This window comes from Crocodylus siamensis, chromosome 5 (assembly GCF_052110815.1).
Source record: "Crocodylus siamensis isolate JL-2025a chromosome 5, ASM5211081v1, whole genome shotgun sequence".
NCBI classification, from domain to species: domain Eukaryota; kingdom Metazoa; phylum Chordata; order Crocodylia; family Crocodylidae; genus Crocodylus; species Crocodylus siamensis.
In genome coordinates, this window is record NC_143399.1 from 39,270,435 (window position 1) to 39,289,124 (window position 18,690).

At 60.5% G+C, this 18,690-nt stretch overlaps 3 protein-coding genes across 8 annotated transcripts; 1 reads left to right on the plus strand and 2 right to left on the minus strand.

Annotated features, from left to right (window-relative positions):
• Positions 1–441: 441 nt before the first annotated feature.
• Positions 442–5,925, minus strand: PRMT1 (protein arginine methyltransferase 1). 4 transcript variants are annotated; one of them, XM_090048404.1, is made up of 12 exons: positions 5,794–5,838; positions 4,874–4,927; positions 3,469–3,573; positions 3,086–3,187; positions 2,749–2,904; positions 2,597–2,660; positions 2,196–2,338; positions 1,945–2,032; positions 1,480–1,595; positions 1,201–1,351; positions 758–879; positions 442–538 (listed from the first exon to the last, which is right to left on the minus strand). In XM_090048404.1, exons 1-12 carry the CDS (start codon positions 5,821–5,823, stop codon positions 455–457), a joined length of 1,215 nt encoding a protein of 404 aa, XP_089904530.1. In that variant the 5' UTR covers positions 5,824–5,838; the 3' UTR covers positions 442–454. The 4 variants fall into 4 exon arrangements, with proteins under 4 accessions (XP_089904530.1, XP_089904531.1, XP_089904532.1 ...); XM_090048405.1 differs by lacking the exon at positions 3,469–3,573 and having other exon boundaries at positions 5,794–5,893; XM_090048406.1 differs by lacking the exons at positions 3,469–3,573; positions 4,874–4,927 and having other exon boundaries at positions 5,794–5,925.
• Positions 5,926–6,861: 936 nt separating this feature from the next.
• Positions 6,862–10,775, minus strand: BCL2L12 (BCL2 like 12). Its single transcript, XM_090047741.1, has 7 exons — positions 10,671–10,775; positions 10,305–10,464; positions 9,051–9,448; positions 8,384–8,548; positions 8,195–8,301; positions 7,480–7,731; positions 6,862–7,141 (listed from the first exon to the last, which is right to left on the minus strand). Exons 2-7 carry the CDS (start codon positions 10,454–10,456, stop codon positions 7,094–7,096), a joined length of 1,122 nt encoding a protein of 373 aa, XP_089903867.1. The 5' UTR covers positions 10,457–10,464; positions 10,671–10,775; the 3' UTR covers positions 6,862–7,093.
• Positions 10,776–10,927: 152 nt separating this feature from the next.
• Positions 10,928–18,452, plus strand: IRF3 (interferon regulatory factor 3). Of its 3 annotated transcripts, none has more exons than XM_090047738.1 (10): positions 10,928–11,281; positions 11,577–11,752; positions 12,230–12,410; positions 12,638–12,723; positions 12,933–12,987; positions 13,254–13,301; positions 13,537–13,644; positions 14,386–14,757; positions 17,149–17,267; positions 17,518–18,452. In XM_090047738.1, exons 2-10 carry the CDS (start codon positions 11,588–11,590, stop codon positions 17,680–17,682), a joined length of 1,299 nt encoding a protein of 432 aa, XP_089903864.1. In that variant the 5' UTR covers positions 10,928–11,281; positions 11,577–11,587; the 3' UTR covers positions 17,683–18,452. The 3 variants fall into 3 exon arrangements, with proteins under 3 accessions (XP_089903864.1, XP_089903865.1, XP_089903866.1); XM_090047739.1 differs by having other exon boundaries at positions 12,644–12,723; XM_090047740.1 differs by lacking the exon at positions 13,537–13,644.
• The last annotated feature ends 238 nt before the right edge of the window (positions 18,453–18,690 follow it).

Genomic DNA, 18,690 nt, shown 5'->3' on the forward strand with positions numbered 1-18,690 from the left:
CACTCCTTCAAGGCCAGACGCCCCCTGCTTCCTGGCTGGAGATGGTAGGGGGCTAGGGGAAGTACTGAGGTACATGGAGTTATGGGGGAAGGGAACATTGTTTAAAAGCAAAAAAATGAAATTAGGGGCAGCTAGCCCCAGGATGGAGGGCACTGGGGGAAGGGTATTAGACCCCCCCCCCATATATAGCCACCCCCAAAACACTGTGGGCAGAGGGAGGGGACCCCTCCCAAATTGGCAGCTGTACCCCCCGCAATCCATAATATGGGGTGGGAGGTCAAGGGTAGAGGGCTTATCAGCCACCCTCAGTCCCTGACCCGCCCCTCCTCCACCACCCCCACGGGGCAACTAGCAGCAGGATCACACAGCGCAATGGTTAGTGAGATGTTGGGGGGGAGGGTGGGGCAGGAGCGTGGGAGAGAAAGGGGGATGGGGGGGGGGTCTGTGAGCCAGGCTAGCGCATCCGATAGTCTGTGGAACATGACAGCTCACAGAGCTGGCCCTTGAAGTCCAGGTCAATAGTGAAGTCCAGGTCACGCTGAGGTGGGGGCAGGGAAGGGGAGACACAAGGGGAGGGGGTTGAGTCACAGGGGTGCCCACATTTATGCATTCCCATGGTGCAGTGCACCAAGCCCCTCCTCTCCCCCTCCCCCGATAGCCACAGGTTAGTGCCACTTCCCATGTGTGTCTATGGGTGGATGGTGGCACACCTGGGGAACAGCCCCCCGCCCCTCCAGGGGATAAAACTGGCACTCACGTTGTTCTTGGCATTGGGTTTCATGCTGATGGTGCCAAAGATCTCCTCTCCTGTCTTCACTGTCAGATAGTCCTCCATGTAGAACACCGTCTGCTTCCAGTGGGTGTAGGGGGACTCAGGGCCTGGTGGGCAGGAGACAAGACAGGGTATCAGAGCAGGGCTGGTAGATGTGAAGGCCATGCCATCTGTGTAGCCCCACCCCCTTCCAAAAAGAACCAAGGAGATGGAATTTTCTTGGCTCTGCCCTTTCTCAGGGGGATATGTGCTCTTTGCCTTAGCCCCACCCCCTATTGCAACAAAAGGACACAAATGCAAGGTTTGAGTTAAGAGGCGAAAAGTCACCAGCCTGGCCTCACCTCTTGTGCCCTAGCCTTGCCCACACGCCTTCTGCTCTGCCCTTAACCACTTTGGCCCCATCCCTCCAACCAAGGCCCACCCCTTACTAGTGGAGAAGCCAGTGCGCTTGTGGCAGCGGGTGAACTCAATGTTGAAGTAGGCCACTAGGGCATGGATGTAGTCATTGCGCTTCACTTGGAGGCAGAAGGGTGACGTGAATGTCAGGTCCTCCACCTTCACCGTGTAGATGTCCACCTCCTGCAGAGGTGAACAGCTGTTACCATCAGACCCCAGAGCACCTCAACCACAGGGATTGGGTGGATGGGAACTAGCCAGTGTTCCCCAGCGCATGCACCCCATGGCTGGCAGCACCGCATATTGCCCACCTTGATGAGGCAGGCATTAGTGACCAGCTGCTTGGGGTCCACAACATCAACGAGCGGCTCCTTGATGGCCACGTCCTTGATGCATGACATGTCGAAGCCATACACGTTCTCCCACCCTGACAGAAAGGGGAGGCACCATGAAATCCCAGCAAGAACCACATCCAACCCATACCCTGTGGGTCAAGGGAGATCCAGGGATTCTACCCCGCCTCCCAATCTCCCTGGCCCACGTGCTGGAACCCCAGGCTATGCCAACCATGCAGACGACCTTCCCACCAGTGAGGTCCCCTCACTCTGACACTAACTCAGAGTTAATAAGAACCACTGAGACCCAAAGGTTCTCCTGTCATGGACACGAGCCAGGGAGACTCAACCCCCGCCCCCACACCCTCTGCAATCCCAAGTAAGCCATATAGGAAATGCCCCCACAGCCTAGCAGACGGGCTGCCCCACTCTAGGGCTCACAGTGGATCTTGTAGTCCTTATACTGCCGGTCTTCGATGGCCGTAACGTACAGTGTGGCACGGTCTGGGAAGATGAGTCCATCTGGGGTCTGGTGGGAGGGGACGGACAGACACAAACCGCGATGAAGGTCACTGCAAGGTGGCTTCTGGCACACAGTGGATCCCTCCCCTTTGCTGCCCTCAACCAGCACCAAGGGATGGGGAAAGGGCAGGATTTGTGTTCTTCAGGGGATACCAGCCCCAGACACTCACCAGCCACTTGTCACGGGCGTAGATGACGGTGTTGAGCATAGACTCGTAGAAGAGGCAGTAGCCCATCCACTCACTGATAATGATGTCCACCTTTTCCACTGGCAGCTCTACCTCTTCCACCTTCCCCTTGATGATGGACACCACTGCAGGTGGGTGGGTAGACAGATGGATGGACCCAGCTCAGCATGGGCAAGGGGAGGCGGAGGGGAAAAGGGCACAGGAGAAGCAGGCTGCTTGGCTGGGGCAGTTGAATGTGGAGAGACGGGGGTGGGACTGCAAGGCAGAGCTGTGTCCCATGGGTGGCCTGTTCCCCATGCTGGGCAGTTTGGGCTGTGATGCCTCATGATAAGGGCACCAGTGCCGGGGAGGAACATCCCTAGCATGGGGACAGGGGCACTCACCGTGATCCAGCTTGTTGGCTTTGACAATCTTAATGGCATAGTCAGAGATGCTGGAGCACTCAATCTGCAGAGAGGGGAAGGTGGGGAGGTGGGGGTCAGCCGGGGCCTGGCTTTCTTCCCACCCTTGCACTTCTTGGAGGGGTCACACTCACCCCTATGACACGCTTAGCCCCTGCTTTGGCAGCAAACATGCAGAGAATGCCAGTGCCACTGCCCACATCCAAGACCACTTTGTCCTTGAAGAGGTGCCGGTTGTGGAACATGGAGTTCCTGTAGGTCAGGGTGCGAACCTCATCCTTCAGCATCTCCTGGGGGCAAGGGGGATCAGCAGAGGGAGCCCTGAGACCACCCAGCCCCCTCTCCTTCAGGTTAGGCAGTACTGGGAAACCACTCTAGCCCCCCCCCATCTCAGTCCCATCTCAGTCCTCCAACATCACCTGGGGTGGGTACCTCTCCCCTTCAACCCCCTCCCCAGGGCCCTGCCCGGACCTCGTGGATGCCAAAGTGGGCATAGGAGTCGAAGTAGTAATCCTTGGATGTCATCTCCTCAGCCGGGGGCTTCCCGCTGCCCTCAGGCTGGGTGCACGACACCTGCAGGAGAAGTAGGAGCGGTCAGACGTATGTATCAAGGCTGTGTGCTCGCCATCACAACCAGGGCTGAGGCACCATGGCTGGCATGTGCCCAGCCACTGCCTTGCCCCCACCTCAGTCCCATGGGCCAATCCAGCCCATATATACTAGTTACCCCCCCCCCAACAGACCCACAAGGCCCAGCCAGCCCCATACACCCCACAGAGCCACAGGTCCTGCCAACCTGTAGTACACACTCCACACCCCTGGTCAGCCCTTCAAGCACAACTAGTCCCACGTACCCTGCAACGCACCAGAGTGGGTGGGGCTGGTTCCCCTTCCCCTGCTGTGTCCATCAGACCCACAGCAGAGCCCACTCTGGGCATCTCTGCACTTCGAGTGTTCCCCTAGGAAGGAGCGGGAAGAGGCAGTCATACCCCACCACCCCACAGACTTGGCTCTGAACTTGTCCTCGCTGCCACTAGGTCCCCCCAGCTGGCCCCCTGGGGCAGTACTTTGGGGGAGCTCCACCATCCCCCCACCCTGGGGTCCCCACAGGCTACAGCCTAATGTCCCTGGCCCCAGAGACTGGGGAGGGAGGGAGCTGTAGCAGTAAGGACCTAGGGCAGGGCACACCTAAATTCCACCCCCACAACTCCTGGGGGCACTGAATACCCCTGGGGGAACCCCCACCCCAGCAGGGGTGTGGAGCTGGGGGGGGCAGGTAAGGAGGGCAACGTTAAGGAAATGTATGAATGAGAAACGAATACAGCCCCTAGAACGGGGGCAGGCAATTATTTTGGGCGGAGGGCCACTTACTGAGTTTTGGCAAGCCATTAAGGACCACATGACAGGCAGCCAGGGGCAGATCAATATTTACTTTCTAAATTTTCAGAGGCCTGGTGGGCCACATTTTGCCCACCTCTGCCCTAGAAGGAGGAAAGATTTCCAACCCGCCCCCCCCCACCCCAACTCCCCTAATTATCCACACCCTCTACATGTGGAGGGGAGGGTGGAGTGGCTAAGATCAGGCCCCAACCAGCAGGGCCAGTCCTACGTGCACTAGTCTACACAGACCCTCCTAGCCACAGTGCAGGACTCTGCACTAAGCCCCCACTGACTCCCTCTACATGCTGCGGGGATTTCTGTTACACCATGAGGTGAGGTGAGGTGAGGCGAGGCAAGGTCCCCCTCACTCCTTCCCCCCCCAGTACAGGCTACTGGGGTCTCTGCCACCCTTGTCTCACCCCCTGCAGTTCCCGCTTGGGCTCAAGGCTCCCTCCCTGCCACATGCACACACATACACACAGACACTGCCTGTCCCTGCAAGACCCCCACCCCAGCACTGACCAGCTCCTCGCTCCCAGCCTACATAGGGGAGAGGAAAGGGGGAAAAGGGGATGGGGTTGAGTAATGGGACCCTGAATACAAGGGATACGAGAGTGGGAGGCAACCAGGCTCCTGACTCTCATAAGTTTAGAGGACAGGGCCACTGTCTGTCTGTCTCATGGCAGGTCGAGGCTTGGTGATTTGTGGGACACAGGAAAGGGTCTGTAGGAAACAGGCTGGCTGGGGTGGTGACAGGGTATGACTATGGGGACAAGGGGAGTGCAGGGGTCCTCTCCCCTGGGGAAGGTGGTTGTTGAAATTGGGGCAGGGGGGAGGGGCGGGGAGCTGGCCTGGCCCATGCACTGAAAGGATATTTACATCTTCTAGCGCAGTCCGCAGGCTCATCCCGTTAGCCAGCGTGGTGACAAACGTCTAGGAGAAAGCAAGGGAGAAAGTCAGCGCCGAGCGCCCGGGGCTGGTGGGGGCAGGGCCAGGGGACCCCTGCCTGGCAGCTGGAGGGGGGATGGGGGGAATGGTACAGGTTGGATGGGGGGGGGGGGTGATGGGGAGACAGGCTTCAGGGGGAGGGAGCAGTTCCTGTCCTCGCCGCGCACACACGCACACGCACGCCCCGGCCCAGGACACACCGATCCTACCCCTTGGCTCGTGCCTCCCACCCTCCCATAAGAGACACCTGCTAATCCTAGCCCTCCCCAACCCCCCCAAAAAATACAGACCCAACTAAGTCTACCCCTTGCGAGGATCAGTGATGTCTCCTAAGGGGACCTCCTGCTCCTATCCCAAACTGTCTTGATCCTGCCCCTGGCCATGTCCCCCCAAATGGACCCTTGGATGCCGCCCCCCCAGAAACATACTGATCCCACCCGCGGGCCACGTCCTCCTGCTCCTGCCTGGCTCCACAGGAACCCCCTGATTCTGCTCCCAATAGCAACCCGCCTTCCCCCGCCACGTGCCCTAGAGAAAACCATGGACCCCCCCCCGAGCGCCCCGGCCACGTGCCCGCGCGGCTCAGCCCCACGTGGGCCAAGGGCCCCGCATTCCCGGGAACCCGGGTGCCCGGGAAGGGGGGGGAAGGGCCGCACCCCCCCGACCCCACGCGGGGGTCCCGAGTGGGGGTGGAGGAGGGGCATGGGGCCCCGCCCCCTCCTTTGTTCCCAGTCCACGTGGGGCCCCCGCGGCCCCACCCCCACGCAGGGGAGGGGCAGCGCGGCTGGGCCCCCCCTCACCCCCTACTACGGCCCCTAGGAGACCCACGCTCCCGCGTCCCCCGCCCGCACCTCCATGATGCAGTTGGCGGCCTCCGCCATCTTGCGTGCGAAGCCCAGGGAGAGCGAGTGCCCCCTCCCCCCGCCCCTCGGGCCGTATAGCGGGGGAGGGCCCGGGCCCGCCCCGCATCATCCGCATTGGCCGCCCCGCGCCGCGGTCTCCACCATTGGGTCGCAGAGATGTCGCTCAACGTGCGGGCCCCACCCATACCGGCTAAGGGGCACCGCTACTGGTGGAGACCGTGAAGCTCTGCCCCTGACCCCTTTAGCGCCGTTGGGGGAGGGAGGTGTCACTCAGCCTCGCTGTCGCTGCCCTCAGTGCAGGTCGAAGGCTATTGAACAGGACGGGTGTCACTCACAACGCCCCTCAGACGGACAGCAGTTCTATTGGACAGTAGCGACGTCGCTCATAGTGAGTGGAACTTCTCATTGGTAGAGGCAAACACCAGTCGTTCGCGTCCCGCCTCCCCTCAGACGAGTTGCTCTTGTAGTGGACAGGGACGATGTCGCTCAAAGGTCGTGAAACATCCCATTGGCGGAGGCCGGGGGCCATTCATTACCGGGGACACCCCCTTTGAACCCGCTTAGTTGAAGACCGATCCCATTGGTGAGCTGATACGTCACTCTCAGCCCCCCGCCGCCATTGGCCAGCCGCCTTGCCAGCCAAAACCAGGTCGTCCCCACCCCAACTCCAACCGAGGCCCCGCCTCCTGCCCAAGTAACAAACTCATTGGTGAGCAGCTGGGGGGATGCAACCAATCGGCTAGGCGCTCTCCTTGCCTGGGGCCGACCCCCCACTCTGAAAGGTCCAAGAGTATGCCTGTCACCTAAGGCCCCGCCCACACTCCCCCCGTAGGTAGCGAACACCATGCTTCCATGCTCTCCCTCCGCCACCCCTCTGCCCCCCCTCTCCAGGGGACCCCCTGCCGTCCCCCCCCCAAGTGGCCGCATCACAGCCCCAGGCCGGGGGGGAGGTCCAATACAATACTCCCTCCCCAGAAGTGACTGCATCTGCCCTGCTGCCCCCCATGGGGGGGTTGGAGGTGGGACAAGAAGGGACCAGAGGCACCAAGAACGTTGTTAAATATATTTTAAAAATGTTTAATAAGAGGTCACAGTGCCCCTCCTCCCATGGCCCCAGGGGAGGGGATGGGGGGAGGTATCTGTTTTGAGGTCCCCTCCAGCTGGATATACCCTGAGAATGCTGGGGGCCCCCCACAGATAGAAGGGCCACCCCATCATGGGATCTTCTGGGGTGGGGGGGGTGGATGGCCAGCCCCTGCCCCGCCAACTTGCAGCCTGCCTCCTCCCACTAGTCAAGCTGGAGGTCGAAGAGCTCATCCTGGTCCACGATGCTCTCCTGTGGGGTGGGGAGGAGGCTTCTAGCGGGGAGGCCCAGCCCAGATGGACCAACCTCCCCCCACCCAGCCTGGTCCACAGATAGCCTTAAGATTCCTTCCACTGTAGCCTGGCCCCCTAGTTCATAGTTCCCCCCCAACTCGTGGCCCCCACACCCAATTCCCTCTGACCGAGTGTCCCTTCAACCCATGTCCCCTGGTCTCACCAGCCCAACCCAGCTGCCCCTTCCCTAGGCATGGTGATCCCTCTTCCCCCCATAATTCCCATCCCTGACCAGTCCCCCATGCAAATCCCACCCCATCGCAAAGCCCCCTCCCCAGGCTGGCCTGGCACCCCTACCCAGCCGCCCTGCTGCTGGAGCCAGGGCACAAAGAGCTCCATGTACTGGAGGCTGTAGCCCATGAGGGTCTGCACCGCATGGTTGCTGATCCCGGCCACCCTCCGGGTCAGCTCCATAGTGAGTGCCAGGCGTGCAAGCTGGGGGCTGGGGCTGGTGGGGGGTGCACGGGCGGTGAAGGCCTCGGCCAGTTGGGAGAAGCTGCGGAAGGACATGCGGGACAGGGTGCTGCGCAACAAGGGGTCTGCCTCCATCTGCAGGTGAGGAGAAATGTCATAGCATCAGCAGGGCTGGGGGGGGGGCAGGAGGCTATGGTTCCGGAGTGAGGGGCTGGAGGAGGCAAAGTCCTGCAGGCTAGGAGTGAGGGGCACTGGCAGGGCAGATGGGGAGCAGGGGGTTGCAGGTCCAGAGTAAAGGCACTGGGGGAGGGCAAAGGGGGCTGTGGGTCAGGAGTGGGGGAATTGGCAGGGCTAGGGAAAAGGACTGCAGGGAGGGCATAATAGTGGCTCTTAGGACTTGTGGGGAGTAGGGGGCTGCAGGTGTGGGAAAACCGACAGGGCTGGGGAGGGGCCCTGTGCTGGGTTTGTGGAGATTGGGAGTGAGTGGCATGGGGTGGGGGCAGTCTGTGGGGCAGGAGGGGCACCAGGGAGGGCACAGGGGGCTGCAGGTCAGGAGTGAGAGGCCCTGGCTGACAAGTGCAGGGGCTCAGGCCAGTACTTCCTGATTGATGTCCTCGGCCTGCTCTTCCAGGAGGCTGATGAGTCTCTGGATCACCTGCTCCCTGTGCTGCTCATTGGCAGTCTCCGAGGAGGGGTCTGGTGGGGCTGGAGGCAAAGACAGGCCTGTGAGCACTCAGCCTCCCCCAGAGGGCAGGGAGCCTGCTGCCCATACCAGGTGGCAGCTTACCTGAGTGCCTGATGCCAAGCTGGACACTGGGGGTCCTGGCCCCCAGCCTGGGGGAGGGAGCCCCGTTAGTGCTCCCAGGGCTATTTAGCTGCTGTTGCTGCTTCAGCAGTTTGTCCAGCTTCTGGGCTGCCCGGGCATAGAGAGCAGGGTCCCACGGCAGCTGGCCTGGGAGACAGAGCTGGTTAGAGCAGGGGGCTGTGGGCCAGGACATCTGGACTCTCCCACCAGCTGAAGAGCATGGGGGTCCTCTCCCAGCTCTGGGATGTGAGCGGGGTCTGGTGGGATAGAGCTGGGGCTGGTAGCCAGGGTGTCTAGGGTTCTTCCCCCGCTCCCAGAAGGTACAATGATGTAGTGTAGGGGCTCTGGGGGCCGTGACACTGCTCTGGGGCATGAGTGGAATCTGATGGATTAGACTGGGAAGCGGGGAAGGGAGCTTGGATGCCTGGGTTCTCTCCCAGCTTCCAGAGGGGTCCAGTGCAAGGAAGCTGGAAGCCAGGATGCCTGGGTTCCCTCCTAGCTCTGGGTAGCACATTGGGTCTAGTGGGTTTGATCAGGGCACCAGGGACTCCCCAGATGCCTGGGTTTTCTCCCTACTCTGAGAGGAACAGGGTATAGAGACTTCGGACACCTGGGTTTCCTCCTGGCCAGTGCCTCTGGGGCCCCTTACCGTGTGCCGTGGGATCCTGCTGTCCCAGTGCGGGGAAGTCTGTGCAGTAGCAGGGGGTGACAGGCAGGGAGGTGGGGCGCAGTGATGAAGGGGATGGGGCGGGAAGGGGATCCAGCTCCTCTTGGGCCGGGCCCTTCCTCCGCAGCAACCCCTTGAAGGAGAAGGAACGGGCGTACCAATGGCGCCCCCCCTCCTCCTGTCTCTTGAGGGAGTCTCCACGGGCAGGCAAGGGGCCAGGGGGGCTGCGACGGGGACTGGCCCGACGCTGCATCAGCTTCTTCACGCTGGTTTTGAAGCCGTGCTTGCGCTCCTCCACCTGGTTGATGTCCTCATGCAGGGGGGTCCAGGAGCCAGAGTGCAGGGGCCCCCTGGGGGGGCTGGCTTGTTCTGGCAGGGGCCTGGGGGGTATGGGCATGGCCAGGCTTCCCAGAGACCCCTCCCAGCTCCCCTCCATCCCTATGGACATGCCTGGCAACCCCACACTCCCACATACACTCCCTCTCCCAGCTATTCCCATGCTCACCAGCTACACTTATACACCCTGCAACTGTGTACCCCCCACCCCATACACCCCCATAGCCCTGTGCCCCCCAGCTACCTTTCCATGCCCCAATGGTTCTGTGCTCCCATCTACCCCCACACGCCCAGCTATCCGCATAGCCCCGTGCCCCCCAGCTACCCCTATACCTCTAGGGCACCCCATATCCCTATGCCCCCCAGCTACCCCATACATACGCACTAGCCCTAAGGCCCTTCACACCTTTAGGGTTCTTCCATATCTTTGTGTCCTCCCAACTATCTTTATACACCCCCATACCTCAGGCCCCCCCCATAAATCTATAACCCCTGCAGCTATTCCTATACACTCCTATACCTCTAGGGCTCCCCCCAGAGCCCTGTTCCCATCCCCTTCTACATCTATATACCCCTATACTTCTAGGGTCCCCCATAGCCCTGTGCCCCATAGCTACCCCTATACACCCCCATAGCTCTGTGCCCCCCAGCTACCCCATATACCTCGACACCTGTAGGGCTTCCTCCACTCCCCTTCCCATGCCCCCCCGTCCCTGCAGATCCGCTCGGAGCCCCCCTCACTCCCCACCAAGATGCCTTAGGGTCCCAGCCCATGGAGAGCCCCCTATACCATAGTTCCACCCCCCACAGTCCCCTGTGCCCCTCATGCCCGTGCCCAGCTCTCTAAAGACTCCCGAGGTTTCCTAGCCCCAGCCCCAGGCCCCCCCTGTGCCCCCTCACCTGTGTGCATAGCGCTGGGGGTCGTGGTAGCTGCGCCCCACATGCCCAGGGGCCCCCGCGCCTCCCTGGCCCTGCAGAAATGCCTCCAGCACCAGCCGGGTCTCGGCCTGCACTTGGCACCGCGGACGGGGGGGCGCTGGGGCCCCCGCCATGGCCCAGACTGTGCCGGGGGGAGAAGGCAGGGCTGAGCAGGGGAGCACAGGGGGTTACCCGTATCCCCGTACGGGAGCACCTGGGAGAGACCCACAGAACCCAGGTGTCCGGGAACACCTAGGGGGGCAGAGCTGGGAGCCTTGCCTGGGGTGGCAGTGCATGGGGGCAATGTCCCTAACCCAGCTACCCCCCTCCAACCCCGCCGCCCCTCACCCTGCCCGGGGGAGCTTCGCAGCAGCCGGGACCACTGCTCCACCCTACACTCGGCGGGGGACTCAAACTTCTGGATCTAGCCGCTGCGCATGCGCCCCACCCCTTCCTCCGACAAGCCGGGGGGACGCCTATGGGAGGGGGCGGGGCCTAACCAAACCACGCCCCGTAACTTTCTGCCGGTTCGCGGAACCGGGAGAGTGGGCAGGAATGCTCTGTGCAAATAAGGGGGTGGGTGGGATCTGACAACTCATTTGCATAGAGGCGCATCTCTCTCTGGGGCAGAGGCTGCCCCCACCCCCATTTTTGTGGGGTCTCCGGAGGGGGGTTGTCCTCCCTCAGTGTGGCTAAGTCCCGTGTTATGGGGGTGACCTACTCCCCTTAGCTCCAATAGCCCCACAATCGCCCCTCCTATGCCATGGTCCTCACCCGCCCAAGTCAGAAACCCCCCACCTCAAGATGAATCCCCAAGCAGGGGGTTCCACCCCCACCACCAACTTGGGAGGACAGCTCCAGCGGTAACCAGAAACACTTCAACAAGGTTTGAGGACACGTGACCCTGCGGAATGTGACGTCACCGGCGAGGATTCGGAACTGCTTCCTGGTGGGGCTGGGTAGGTATGGGGCTGGGGCAAGGATCTTCTTATAAGGGGAGGAAGGGATCCGGGCCCCGGTGGGAAAAGGCCCGGGGGATCCCGCCCTGCACCCAGCTATGATTGGGCCTGGTGCCCCGAAGGGGGGAATTCCCCTGCTCCACCCCTAACCAGCACTGGGATGGGATCCGGACTTCTTGGAGGGGCAAAGCCCCTGCTTGATGCCTTGCCAGGATTGGGCCCAGCCACACCCTGTTGGGATAAGGAGGTGGGGAGCAGCCCCTGTTCCCTTGACTACTGTGCCCCACTCCTCCAGGCACTGCTGCCATGGGGTCCCAGCGACCGCTGCTGGTGCCGTGGCTGCGGGAACAGCTGGATAGTGGGTGCTACCCGGGTGTGCGCTGGCTCAACACTGAGCGCACCCGGTTTCGTGTGCCCTGGAAGCACGGGCTGCGCCACGATGCCGCACGTGAAGACTTCCAGCTCTTCCAGGTAGGCTGCCTGACTCCCTGCATGGGCTACCCTTGCCAGGGTTGTAATTGGGAGTAAGGGGCATTGACAAGACCTTGGGGGACAGGGGGCTATGGTTTGGCATTGAGGGGCACCAGCAGGGTTGGGGGGTTGGGAATGAGTGACACCGGTAGGGCTGGGGGGCCAGGAGGCTGTGGGTTGGAAGACAGAGGCATCGGCAGGGCCAGAGGGGCCTGGGGGCTGCTGGGTGGGAGTGAGGGCACAACACAGTCTCTCATTTCTTCTCAGTCTCTTGCCTAGGCATGGAGGGGCTGGGATGCCGAACACCTGGGTTCTTTTCTAGCAGGCATCTTCCCTGTGGGCAGGGCTGGGGGTGGTGGGGGAGACAGGGGGCTGCATGAGGGGCACTGACAGGGCTACAGGTGATCCCAGGGCTGGGTGCAGGGACCAGTGAGTTGGGAGTCTCCCTGCTGTCCCTGCCACATCTTTCCTCTCCAGGACTGGGCCACTGTCAGTGGGTGCTATCATGCAGGTACTGCCCCTGTGCCCTCTGTCTGGAAGAGGAATTTCCGCTCGGCCCTGAACCGAAAACCTGAGTTCAAGGTGGTCGAGGACAACAGCTCTGATGCCACCGATCCCCACAAGGTCTATGAGATCCTGCCTGTGGGGGTGCAGGCTGGTGAGTGGGGCTGAGGATTGGGAGTGAGGGACACTTGCAGGGGTGAGGGGCAGGGGGCTGCGGGTCAGGAGTGAGGAGCACCAGCAGGGCTGGGGCGGGGGCCAGGGGGCTGTGGGTTGGGAGCGAGGGACACCGGGTATGGCAGGGGTGCAGTGGGGTATGGGTTGGGAGTGAGAGGCACTAGCCTGTGGTTCTGGCTCCTAAGCTCAGCTCTCCCTCCTCCCCAGGTGCAGATGAAGCCCCCCTGGTGGAAGGGAGGGCTGACACACTCGATGGACCCCTGGAGCAACTGTTAGGGGAGGGCTGCAGCCCGGTGGGTGCCTGGTGAAAGTAGGGCGGCGGGAGGACATTCAAGAAGTTGAGGGTGGAGGAAACACCTGGGGAAGGGGCTTGAGGAGGTAGGTGGGTGGGGTCCGTGAAGGAGGCAGGTGGGACTAGTGAGGAGAGGGTAAAGGGTCTTCATCTGGATGTGGGGGGGGGGGAGAACCTTTTCTAAGGTGCAGCCAATTACACTCCCCCCAGGACTCAGACCTGGAGCAGTACGTGCAGTTGCTGACCCTCTGCAGCCCAGAGGAGGGTGAGTGATTCCCAGGGGCCATGGGGGCACAGACTGGGCTCTTGGTGAGGGGCACAGCATGCCCATGCCACTCAGCACCAGCTGCCTCTGGCACAGAAGCATCCAGAGACACCATTTGGCTGTCTGGAACCCAGGTGTCTGGGCTCCCAGCCCTCCCCCCACCCTTGCTGTAGCCCCCCCAGACCCCTCCCAGAGCTGGGATAGAACCCAGGCGTCTGGGCCTCCTGTCCATGCTCTTGCCAACCTCTGACCTTTCTCTGTTCCAGACATTTCTTCTCTAGATCTCTCACTGCTTGGCCCTGGGGAGGCAGTAGGTAAGTAAAGCAGATCAACAGCCTGTGCCCTTGCCCAGGCCTCCTGGTGCCCCTCACTCCTGACCTGCAACCCTCTGCTCCCCCCAGCCCCAGCCCCAGCCCTAGCCCCAGCCCTTCCCATGCCACTCAGTCCTGACCCATAGCCCCCTGCCTACCCTTAGCCCTGCTGGTGCCTCTTAGTCCTGTCCCATAGCCCCCTGCTCCCTGCAGCCTGTCAACACCCTTCACTTCCCAGGGGATGCTGCAGTGCCTGTCCTGAGCGGGGCTGAGGTCCAACCTCCTCTGGTGCAGCCACTATCGGCCCCCAACCCTGGAGGGCTGCTGCTGGGGTCAAATGAGCTTGGTGAGTGACTGAGAGAAGATCTGGTGCCACCCACTTCTTCCTCAGGATCAGGGGGTCCTTTGGGGCAGATCTGCTCATCCCCAACTGTTACAGCCCGATCTCCAGCACAGGGGTCCCCCTCTGTGCCCCCTCACAGCAGCTTGGGTCCAGCAATGGGGTAGGTGTCCATGGAGTCCGAGCCCTACAGCACTGGAACTGTGTGTGTGCAAAGGGGGGTAGTGGCAGGTCATGCTGCCCCATCACTAGCAGTAGGTCTGGTGACCTTTGGCAGGGGGTCAGTGGATCTGAGGGGCTCTAGGGTTCAGTGGAGGTGGTCAGAGCAGCTCAGGAGGGGGGCCAGTGAGAGGCGAGGAGTTGCAGAGACATGCAGTGGATTTGAGGGGCTTCTGGGGGGCAGAGGGGGTAAAGTGTGTCTTGAGGGCCTGGGGTAGGGAGCGGTAGGTCTGGAAAGGTTCAGGAGGGTCAAAGGGGACTTTCAAGGGGGGTTGGTAGATTTGGAGAGCATGGGAGGTATCAGTGGATCTATGGGGGGTCAGGGGGGTCAGCTGAAGGAGGGGTGGGGGGTTGTGTAGGGTCAGGGGGGCCTTGGCAGGGGAGTAGTAGGTATTGGGTGATTAGAGGGGTGAAAGGGACCCTTCAAAGGGTCAGTGCCTCTGGGGGTGGGCAAGGCCAGGGGCAATTAGTGAAGTGGGGTAGTCCATGGACATGCCCCCCCCACCTCACTTCCTCTACCCTTTGCAGTAACAGATTTTGATGTGACTGTGTACTACCGGGGCCACCGGGTCCTGCATACGCTGGTGTCCAGTTCCCAGGGGCTGCGTCTGGTGTTCCCCCAGTCTGGCCCCAGCCCTGCCCCGGAGCTGACGGATGTGGTGCTACCTGACCCAGAGTCCCTGCCTGACAGGATGCAGGCCAGCTACACGGGGCGCTTGCTCCAGGTGCTGGGCCCCGGCGTGCTGCTGCGGACTGAGGGGCGTATCCTGGGGGGCTGCCGGCTGGGGCGCTGCCATGCCTTCTGGGGGCGCACAGCAACGCCTGCACCTGGAGCACTTGGTGGGGAGATCCCCAAGGACAGCTTCACGCCACTCTACAGCCTACCTGAGTTCATCCAAGGTACAGTGGGGATGTGGGGTCCCAAGGAAGGTGTTTGGCAGGGGGGGGGGGTGGATAGACCCCAGGCTGGAGGGAGGTGGCACTGTGTGGCTGACACTGAAGTGGGCTGGTGGGGCTGCAGACGCTGGGGTGGGGTGACCATCCAAAACCACCTGGGGCATCAAGCATATAGCCCATGGGCTATGTGCAGCCCAGAGACCTTTGCATACCCAGATTGGGGTCTAGGGGCCTGGTCCCACCTCCTCCGACCTCTTGTGGTGCACTAGGCTTGCTCCACAGGAGCCTCTTCTGCACCTATGCATGGAGATTGATCTCCAGGTACCTGGTACTGTCTGCGTGTTGGGATTGGTCCCTGGGGTCCTGGCATCACTCCCTCTGCCTCCTGCCCCCACACACCAGGAATGGTCCCTGGGTCTTGGTGCCACCCACTTCTCCCATGAGCTGGGATTGGCTTCCAGGGGCTTGGCACTGCCCCTAGGTGGTTGGATTGGTTGGGGGGAGGGGCCTGGCACCAACCACCCCCTTCAATAAGCATTGAGTCCCCGTGGACTTAGCACCATTCCATACATGCTGGAATTGGGTCTCAGGCCTGGCCCCCACACTAGTCCCTGGGGCCTGCTGCCACCCCCCCATCACTTCTTTCTGTTTCCCTGGCTCTGTGCCGCACCTATTGCCTGGGATCCACTGGCAACAGTTGAAGATTAGCAGGAGGAAATTCAACAAGGACCAGTGCCCAGTGCTGCACTTGAGATGGAACTGTAACATACACAAATGGAGGCTGGGGGCACTGCAGAGAAGGACCAGGCACTGACAGTGAACCATAAGCTGAATAAGAGCCATCAGTGTGCTCTTATCCTAAAGAAAACCCAAAGAAGGGTCACTTGCACATCAAAGGAAAAGGGAAGCAAGCCTTCCACTCTGTTCCACACCCAGGAGGCCTCCCTTGGAGCAAAGCGCCCAACTCTGCACCCTGTGCTTCAAGAAAGATGCGGGCAGATTGGAAAGAGTCTAGTGCAGCAAACATGATGGGGGGCCTAGGAGGCAGTACTGATGGGGAAAGGCTGAAAGAACTGGGGTTAGTCAGGAGAAGAGAAGGCTGGTGGGGGTTTGATCACAGTCTTCAAATACCTAAAGGACAATGACAGAGAGGATGGAGATGGGCTTTTCTCTGCAGCTGCTAGAGGACTAGGAGCAATGGCCTCAGGGTGCAGCAGGGGGGATTCAGGTTGATGAGTTACTTTCTGACTCGCAGGGTGGTCAAGCATTAGGACAAGCTGCCTAGAGAGGTTGTGACATCTCCATCCCCAGAAGCTCTCAAGAGCAGGTTAGACAGATACTTGGTTGGGATGGTTTAGTCCGGTGTGATCCTGCCTTGAGCAACCAAAATGATTGGGGGCCTGGAGCAGTTGTCATATCAGGAGAGACTAATGAAGGAACCCTTAATTCTGGAAAGGAGAAGGTTAGGGAGTCAGGGGGTATACAATAGATGTCTATAAAAACCACAAAGGGTGTGGACCCAGTGCACAGGGAACTGTTGTTCACTAAATCCCAGAGCACTGACTGGAGGGCAACTTAGTAGGTGATAGATTTAGAACTAAGAGACAGTACTTTTATTTCCTGCAAGGCATCGTTAACTTGTGGAATTCATTGTTGCAGGAGGTGGTGGAGACAGAGCAGAGCCAGGGTTAAAAGGGAGTGGATAATTGAAGTGTGGAACTTGATGCCACCAGAGGCTGTGGACACTGATAGTTTAGCCAGTCAAGAAGGGATTGGACACTTTCTTGGAGGAAAGAGACATCTGTAACTATTGAGTGTGGGAGGGAGGGGCATGGCCTCTGAATCAGACCTTCCTGAATCTTAAATGCTGGAGGTTGCAAGTGAGAGAGGAACAGTTGGGGGTGGGGTGGGGGAATGCACCCTGCTCATACCCAGTTCACGCCTTTTCAGCATCTGCTTTCTACTGCTGCGTGACAGGGGACTGAGCAAGATGGATGTTTGAGCTGACTCATGGATGAGATCTCTTCTCAGCTGTTGAACTGAATGGTTGGAGGTGCTTCCTTTGGCACCCCTAAGCCAATAAATGGTGGAAGTCAGGGGGGGTACTGAATAGGGATCACCCTACAGCTGTACAATTTGATGCCCTGTCTAGCACCTCATTCTGCCACTTGGAGACAAGACCCCATATGGCTCTGCTGATATTCTTATGAGCAGGGGGCTGGGCTAGATGTGATCTCATAAGGTCCCTTCCAGCCCTACGATCCCATGAATGGGGGGTGTTGGAAAGTGGCCTCAGTCCTTCTCTCCCTGGGGTCCACCAGGGAGAGAGCAGGGCAGGGAGGTGGGCACCAGTGGCTACCTCCCCTCTCCAGTGGTTGCCTCATCCCCCCTCAGATCTGATTGGGTTCATGGAGGGCCAGCGCAGGTCCCCTGACTATGAGCTGTGGCTGTGCCTGGGGGAGAAGTGGCCAGATATCGAGCGGCCCTGGAACCGGAAACTTATCATGGTGCAGGTAAGGACCCCCCGCCTCTTGCAGGCAAGTCTGGTGGGGAACTGTGAGCATCTCCATCACCCTGTCCCTAATGACCCTGAAAGTCAGTGTTGGGACAGGGACGCCAAATGTCCTCTCCCCACTCTGCCTGGACCCTGCAGATGAGCGTGGGGTGGGGAGGGAACCAAGACATCTCCAAAACCTGTCAGCTGGGCCCTGGGAGCCTGACCCAGCTAGTGACCCAGCCCTGCCCTACCCTACCTTGTTGCAGGTGGTGTTGGTGGCCCTGCAGAAGTTGCACGAGCTGAGCCAGGCAGGTGGTGCCTCATCTCTGCGTAGCTCGGAGCTGGACCTGCGCATCTCAGACTCGCTGGGTGATGGGGGACTGCTGGGGGCCCTGCGCAGCTGGGAGGAGGTGATGGATACCCAGCCCTGAGCCAGCCCCCACCCCTGCCTGGATGGACAGATGGGCTCCAGCCCCTCCCCCACGTGGATGGGCGGGCAGCAGACAAACCCTAGCCCTGAGTTTGAACATACTGATGCATAAGACAACCACCATCTTCCACCCCACCCCGAGGCTGGACAGACAGATAGCCCTCACCCCCACCTGAACAGACCATTCCCACCCTCTGCTTGGACAGACAGCTCCCACCCCCTGCCTGGATAGACAGCTGCATGGACAACCATCTCCTGCCTGGATGTACGGACAGCCCCACGCTTAGGCAGACCGCTGCTTCCCAACTTCCAGGAGCTAGACTGATGTAGCTATACCCCACTGCCCCCACTACCAGAGCTGGACAGACTCAGGGACCAAAATCACCTTGCCTTACAGGTGGATGGACACAGACAGGCCAACTCTCCCCCCACCCCACTGGACAAAGCCCAGGACACCCTCCAAACCCTGCCTTCTGTCTGAGAAAGCCATGGGCCTTCTTGCCCTGGCAAGAAGACAGACAGATATACAGGGCCAGAATATCCAACAACCCCTCCTCCCCTTGACCACACTGGAATGGGGTGAGATCCCCCAGGACCCTGAGAAGCAAGTCCAGTCCACTGTGGGGGGTGGAGGGCAAGAGGGACAAAGACCTTCTCCCCATGGGTCAGGCACAGCCAGACTGCAGACAAAGAATGGAGATGAAACTGTTCTGTTGCATGTTCCTCCTCCAAGCCTCAAATAAAAACCCAGGAGTCCTGGCTCCCCCTATTCATCTAACCCACCAGGCTGTCACTCCCCTGCCAGAGCTGGGAAAGGACCCAGGAGTCCTGGCTCCCTGAACTACACTCATCTCTCCATCTGTAGATTAAATGGAAGACTAAAGACCAGCACAGATGGATGCTGTTCCCTGGGAAGCATCTGAGGAACAGCACAACCCCCCACTGGGTACACCCCAGCTGTGACTGGAGAAGAGGTCCCCCTGGCTGGGCATGGGGAACCAGGAAACAA